The sequence below is a fragment of the Varroa jacobsoni genome, unplaced genomic scaffold (assembly GCF_002532875.2).
Source record: "Varroa jacobsoni isolate VJ856 unplaced genomic scaffold, vjacob_1.0 scaffold_276, whole genome shotgun sequence".
NCBI classification, from domain to species: Eukaryota; Metazoa; Arthropoda; class Arachnida; order Mesostigmata; family Varroidae; genus Varroa; species Varroa jacobsoni.
The window spans coordinates 1-7,590 of record NW_019213178.1 but is presented as its reverse complement, the minus strand read 5'-3'; the positions used below and the strand labels follow the sequence as shown (position 1 = coordinate 7,590).

Here is a 7,590-nt window from a genome sequence, read left to right as displayed (position 1 = left end):
TTATAATAAGTTTTTACTATAACTAGTTTTTGCTAATTAAAATTCCCCTAAATTAGTTTGTATAGTGCTCTGTCGTCTATTTGCTGTTGCTCACTGATTACATCGATCGATCGAACACAAATGTTTGGTCCTCGGTATCTGTTCATATGGTTTTACGCTATATAAAATAAATAGTACAATTGAATTGTGCAACGTGTCATCACAACAGAGATGATGTAAAATATATATACATAGAATTTGTACCATATTCGTAATAATTGATTGAAATTTTGCACTTGCCTGCCCACTCTTCAAATATTTGTTTTTCTAGTATACCTGGTTGCCTTTACCCAGTGTTTTTGCATTATGTCGGTACGGTCTAATGGTAATGTCTTTACAGGTCAGTCAACATAATCTGTTATACGAAATCATGTGCCGGATATAGGCCATCCACTTGCAATGAGCCGTGTTGTTAACTGATTGTGACTATCTTTCATATATACATAAGTGTTATGTGTGTTAATGGTCTTTGAATCTCTTCTAACGAGGCATTAAGATGAATGATTATCCCGATGATTTTCGCATTGTATTTTGTATCTTCAAATTATGATCGCAGTTAAACTTCGGGCTTCGATGACAGCCGTCACGGCCGACAACAACAACTCCAATTATGCGGTTATTAATAAAACGTCGAAAGTCGAAAAAGAAAATAGTAAAGAACAGCAACAGACCGCCACACAACAACAGACTACAACGCCGGTAACCCCAGTAACTCCTGTAACACCGCAAGAATCTGAGGCACCTCGGAGTGGGGCTACCGACAACGGACAAGATAAAAACCCAGTCGTTCGCAAAAGCGTAGCAATGAGCAAGGTAGGTATTTATGTGTGAATAAGATGCATGACATACCCTCTTCTAAAGTTCCCTCTAATGAAGTTAGCTTTGATTTAAATGTTTGCTGCGTGTCTAATTAGGATTAACAGCCCTAACGGTTAAGAAGGGTTTGCTCTCCGTTGCTCAGAAAAAGTTGCCTGTCGAATCCGAGCTTATTTACTAAAAAAATATAGCTCAGTCACTACCCATATGAAGCTCTGATATGCCTAACCTAAGATATCATACAAACTATCGTTATCATATTTACCTATTTTACTTTATAGGTGGACGAAATTAAGAAAAATCGTGAGGAACGTCGAGCGAAGCAAGCTGAAGCTATGGCCCATAAACAGGAGATGACCAAGAATTCCTCAAACAACAAAAACTGGGAATTCGGAAATATGATCAAGTGAGTACAGACTTCCTCACCAAATGAGCCTTGACTTCTGAATTTGAGTATACTCCTCGCATTTACGTGACATAAGGTTGTGTGTGTGATTTTTTTTAGTCTAGAGACTTTTCGTGTGAGGCACAGGTAGCTTACTTGTGTATGTGTTTCTTCTCTATATCTATCCGGTTTGTTCACAGGGAGTATCGCCAGCAACTAAATATTTCTGGGTTGAATATTAACGAGCCTGTCCTAGACCACAAAATTTGTGTCGCCGTCCGTAAACGACCCCTGAACAAGAGGGAATCTGCTCGAGGTGAAGTTGATGTAGTTACGATCCCCAACCGAGACACAATTTTAGTTCATGAACCAAAAACCAAGCTCGACTTAACACGCTATCTTGATCACTCGAACTTTCGGTTCGACTACGCCTTTGACGAGGGCGTTGACAACGAACTAGTCTATCGTTTTACGGCTAAACCTCTCGTAAAGACGGTGTTTGACGGTGGAATGGCTACCTGCTTTGCCTACGGCCAGACTGGTTCCGGAAAGACACATACAATGGGTGGGAACTTCAGTGGAAAAGGCCAAGATTGTTCGAAGGTACGCGAGGAATCACCGCTACTATTTAAGATATATAGTTCGGTTTTTTCTAGAATTGTATAGGACATGTCAGTCACTGAAGACTAATTAGAACTATCACAGAATAAGTGTAATCTTTACTTTATTCGGATTGTTCTCCGTTGTCTCTTTTCGATTCGCAGGGTATTTACTACATGGCTACACGGGATATCTTCACGATTCTTCGACAGCCTAAATATGCATCACAGAATCTTGTTGTAACAGCATCTTACTTCGAGATATATGCAGGCAAAGTGTTCGATCTGTTAAATGGCAAAGATATGCTTCGTGTGCTGGAGGATGCCAAGGGTCAGGTTCAAGTATGTGGACTCACCGAGATCCCAGTACACTCTGTCGACGAAGTACTCGAACTTATACAAAAGGGTTCATCAGACCGTACAAGCGGACAAACGCAAGTTAATGCAAACTCATCGCGTTCACATGCCGTCTTCCAAATCTCGCTCAGAAAGGCGTAAGTAGTATATTGCTTCTCTATCGTATTGGTTGACTGACGTTTAAGCTAATAGTCACAAGTGATTCGTTTAAACGGACATTTCTGTAATCAGAGCGATAAATTTTACACTAATCTTTGTATTTTATTCGCAGCACTCGGTTACACGGGAAGTTCTCTCTGATCGACCTGGCAGGCAACGAACGCGGTGCTGACACAGCCTCAGCGGATCAGCGCACGCGAATGGAGGGTGCCGAAATTAACAAATCGCTTCTAGCATTAAAGGAATGCATTCGAGCATTGGGTCGCAAGAACGCCTCCCATACGCCGTTTCGTTCATCAAAGCTAACCCACATTCTCAAGGATTCATTCATCGGCGAGAATACGCGAACCTGCATGATTGCCATGATTTCCCCAGGAATGGCGTCATGCGAGAACTCGCTTAACACACTTCGCTATGCCGACCGTGTGAAAGAGCTTGGTGCTGAAAACCCTCTCGAACGGCAGGAGCGTGAAGATCGAGAGCTGGAGAATATTGTCGACGTTGATGATGACGATGCACTCTACGATGTAAGCTGCTAAATAAAGTAGATAAATTGCCAATGTGTATGGTATTAGACGTAGTAATACTATGGAGGTTTACAGTTTCGAATTGTCGTATTCTGTCATAAGTGTGTCGGCAACAAAACTTAAGAAAATTATGATACTCCGTGCGTATTAATGTGCTGGGGTTGACGATTACGTTATAGTACGTAATGGCACTGCATAGTATACTAAAAGATATTTCTGCTTGTTTGTTTTCTGTTACGAACCACTCGGTCACAATAGGGTGACCAAATATCATCGGAAATGTTAGAACTGACACAAGCTGTTAGCCACCTCCAGGAGCTGGAGGAGGATTTGTTGGAGGCCCACAGGGAGATGATCGAGGTCTACCCCAAGTTCACGGTCCAGCTCCGCCAAATCATGGACGTTACAAAGCGTGTCGACTATGACATGGTCGAATACGTCGGTCGTATGACTGACCTCATAGAGGAGAACAAACAGTACATTGAACGAATGGAGGCACGATGTCGGTAAGCATTATTCTATGGGACCCGACTGACTGGTTTTAGAAAGCTATCAGCATATCGACGATAAAAATCTGACCTTATTCTGGATTACACAGGATATTAGGCGATTATCCTCGGTCCGCAAGCCTCATTATCAAACTGTCGCATTTTCCGCCATTTAAAGATACGACTTATGTCCGCCCCGTGTATTTAGTTACCGTGAGGGCAAACATGTATTAATAAGATGAGTGTTTTTTTTTTTGCAGAGCGATGAGGCAGCAGATGCAAGAAGAAGAAAAGATTTCAATGGCCCTTAAAAGACCTACGCACTATTAGGCATCGTGCCTCACATTCAGCCTTCGTCCTCCGTCTCTTGCTTGCGTCGACGTGACAGTAACGAACCTGACAGATAGAAGTAGCATAGACGTAACATAATACACCCAATACATGCTCCGATTACAGCTGTAACATCTTCGTTGTGACTATATGTTTCCTTTTGGTTTCGCCAGTAAAGAGTCGATGAAAACATTGATCTAGCGAGAGTGTCACCAACTTAGTGTTCGAAATGAATCCACCCTAATAAAAAAAAAAAGAAAAAAACTAGACCACTATCGAGTAAATTAAAACCAACGTAAACAAACTCTGGATGACTTATTGGATTCGCAGCGTGAACCGTTGTCGAATGAATATGTGGCTTGCCTACCTCTTCATATCCCAAAAATGTGTTATGAAAATTATGTCTTAAAAGTCAGCATTAACAAGTGATTTAAAAAAAAACTATCTAATATCACGCACCTATCGTATGCAGCCAGATGTTCCTAAGTGCTATCTATTGATGAAACGTTTTTCCATTTGTAAGAAAACGCCGTGTAGCATGCCCCACATTCTAACAGGTGAGTCTATACCAATAAATATCGCAACGCTTCAGCTACTCTCTTAGCAACTTCGTTTGCTACCATCGATGTAGGGTTATTCCGTGTGCACATGGGTTCTCGTACGCTATTTACAATACATTCGATAGAGACTACAAGCAAGAGATCTGGCTCGCATGCGTGTATATTCGGAGACGCGGAAGGCGTTTCTCATAATCCACTATAATCATGCGCGAACATATAAAAAAAAATCCAATGATCCGCTCGTAGTGATTCAAAAGCGTGACACAAACTGATGAAAAGATCTGTTTCCAGATAAAGAAACACAGTACAGTGTGTTAAAAACGAAAACAGCCTCCGTCAGTAGCTGTATGCCAGTAACTATTCGCTTGCGATGTCGATCACAAAATATAGCGGACCTATACAAAACCGATCGTAAAGCATGACTCACCCAGTACGTTTCAGTCAAACGATATAATTTCTCCATCGATTTAAGATCCCACTTGATGTATAATCAACAATTTCTATATGCATAATAGATCCCATATTTTCTCTACTGCTACTTGGACTTGTCATTTTGTTGTAGCAATAAACGAAGTAATAGCAGAACTTCTGGGGTGTTTGACATGACAACGACTAGAGCAACTTAGTAAACAATACAGCTGTATAGGGGGTTCTTACGCCGCTGGCGAACTTGTGTGTTGTCATCGGCTTGAAATGATGATGATGGTCACTCTTCTTCTAAGTAATAATATAATCATAGCAATGTTAGTTATGATTATTTTGATATTTCTAATGATAGTAGTATAATTTGCTTGTCAAAAATTGCTTCTTTAGATATTATACAGAAGATAAGCGGTTAGCATTTTAACGTACACACAAAAAATGGCTGAAATGTTATAATTATTAGAACAACAAAAGTAATATAATAAGTACGAGGCGTCTGTTTGTTTATATAACATTCTGCTGATTCTACTGATGATCGCTAATAACATGAACATTGATCATATAATATCAATATTACTAACATTAGTAATATTAGAAGAATATTAATGATATACTAACGACAGTGACTATATCTACAACAGTAATTATATTGGGACAGTGTGTTCAAAGGGGCGTTGGCTGTCGGACGGCAGAAGGTGTGCACTTAAAAGGGGCGTAAGGAGGGATTTTTTAGGAAAACGGAGACAAATAAGGGGAAAAGCCAATCATACCCGAAGAGGGAAAGCCTTGTATCAATTCTGTGATGTGTTTTTCTCATGTTTGTTGTTTGTGCAAAAGAACAACGACGAATTTGTGACTGCCGAGACAACCAAACGCTTGCCAGCACCAAGCGGATATTTATTTATGCATTATCTAGGAATTGCAGTTGTAACGAAAACGTTAAAAAATACCTGTCGTAACTGGTGTGACACTAGAGATTTTCTAAGTAATGAATAGCGTGCGCAACCTGATTCCAGCGTCAATGTATTTTAATAATTTGCACCGGACATCTATCGAGTCTAATAATCAGACTGTTGACATAAGCAATTTCCGGCTGGCAAAAGCGGTTTCATCTGTCTATACGCAGGCATCTTGGCTCTTTTCAGCGTGTGCAAAGAGCCAGCATGTTCATATTTAGGCATGTCTGACATTGCCGAAAATATTTATAGATGCAATTTACCGTCGATAACGTTAGCGCAATAGTCAGCAATAACTGGGGCCGGCGTCGCCGTCGTTGTCCCACCCAAACACTCGGAGCAAAAAATCTGCGCGCAAGTTTCGCATAAATTGAACTACCGCAATGCACCATTGCATTCAGTTGATTTTATCATATAACCATCGTATTTGTGTCTCGTGATTCTGCATTGAAGAGACACCCAAGTACCATCCCAAGGACAACATTATGTTTTTTCAAGGTGAATAATTTCCTGGTTATGACCAGTGGAGAACAAACAACTCATGCTAGAGAGGTCATGTAAAACCCATGTGAAGGTAAGGATGCGAATTCTTTGGCAGAAAACGCTTTTTATAACTTTAAGCATTGTCCTTCTTTGTTAGACCCGCTTGACCTTTTCTTGGCATTTGTCCTACTTTTAGGTAAAATGACAAGTATCTTGGCTGTACCCTCTGTCTCTGTCGTATTTATATATAAATATATATACATACATAGAAAACGAGAGTAGGTACAGAAGAAATACGTGAATAATATCGAGAATATTATAAGGGAACGGGCAGAAAGCAAGCAGCAAATGTCAGTGAAAGCAAATAAATTAATTGAACAACCGAATGTTGGCGCAGCAAAGTACAGAAGTCACGGCGACAATAAACAGATAATGAAAAAAACATCGATTTAGGAATATTATCAAAGGAAATATAATGACAAAATGCTATGGGACGAGGCCGCCAAGTAATAAAACAAGAAAATAATTGTCAAACTACATTACAAATAGAATATTATACATAAAAGCATATATATATATATATATATGTGCGTGTGTGATTTACTAAAAATGATGAAATACACTAGAACAGGAAGAAGGTCCCTAAGAAAAAGCAACAAAACCTATTGGCTGTCTATCCAGTAGATAATAAAGGTATTTAAGGTTGTCCTCTGATAGGAACGTCTCGATGAGCAAAAACTAAACGTCCAGCAACGCATGCTATTAGCGAAGTGCTAATATATGAAGCGGCAGAAAAATGGTGATTATTTGAACAACACCAACAACAACAACAAAAGAAAAGTGACAAACTCTAATTATACACAACAGCCGCAACGAAAGCAACAACACAGAATGGTAACTATGTAACGGTAGTAACAAGGTTTACTCCTATAAAAAATCAAGCTTTAAGTCGTTGTCTTTGTCGTGCTGATCAGGGTCATTCGTTCAGCATTCAGCGTAGTGCTTGAACACATTATATAACTATGTTTAACAAAGCAACCAACGGACGCTAACAAAGAATAACACGTTAATGGAAGCGATAGAACCAAGAACAAATTAAGGGAAATCTGGGAAAAAAATTCCGAGCAAAAAAAATAATCCCATGTGAAATTCATGTTATTTGGTTTAAACGTATTTCCCCAGCGGGCTGAGATGAGGCCTGAGGGCCCTGGACACCGGCGTTAACTATAGGTAATAATAACGACCGAATGGGCCAATACAGTAAAACAATTTAGCTAACAAGAACACCAAGGGAATACATTGATTGGATCTACATATTTCGTAGATTTCGGATAAATTAAGGTTATGATGAGTACGAGCGAAAAACAAACAACGGACAATATTATATTAAATAAAACGCTTTTTACTTATCCATGAATTTTCATCGATGTCTTTGCAGTTACGGATACATGGTATTTTACTTATATAT

At 39.6% G+C, this 7,590-nt stretch overlaps 1 protein-coding gene and 1 long non-coding RNA gene across 5 annotated transcripts in view; one reads left to right on the top strand and one right to left on the bottom strand.

Annotated features, from left to right (window-relative positions):
- Positions 1 to 4,810, bottom strand: part of LOC111258936 (uncharacterized) — a 14,822-nt gene extending 10,012 nt beyond the window's left edge. The window contains exon 1 of the long non-coding RNA XR_002679298.2: positions 4,688 to 4,810. This is a non-coding gene — a long non-coding RNA (uncharacterized LOC111258936). The remainder of the gene's footprint in view (positions 1 to 4,687) is intronic.
- Positions 1 to 7,539, top strand: part of LOC111258935 (kinesin-like protein KIF2A) — a 29,994-nt gene extending 22,455 nt beyond the window's left edge. For all 4 annotated transcript variants that reach the window (XM_022830531.2, XM_086967646.1, XM_086967647.1 and 1 more), the window contains 7 exons: positions 596 to 852; positions 1,137 to 1,261; positions 1,441 to 1,843; positions 2,005 to 2,333; positions 2,468 to 2,882; positions 3,141 to 3,388; positions 3,631 to 7,539. In XM_022830531.2, the coding sequence (XP_022686266.1) occupies positions 596 to 852; positions 1,137 to 1,261; positions 1,441 to 1,843; positions 2,005 to 2,333; positions 2,468 to 2,882; positions 3,141 to 3,388; positions 3,631 to 3,700 (1,847 nt within the window). In that variant the 3' untranslated portion in view covers positions 3,701 to 7,539. The remainder of the gene's footprint in view (positions 1 to 595; positions 853 to 1,136; positions 1,262 to 1,440; positions 1,844 to 2,004; positions 2,334 to 2,467; positions 2,883 to 3,140; positions 3,389 to 3,630) is intronic.
- The last annotated feature ends 51 nt before the right edge of the window (positions 7,540 to 7,590 follow it).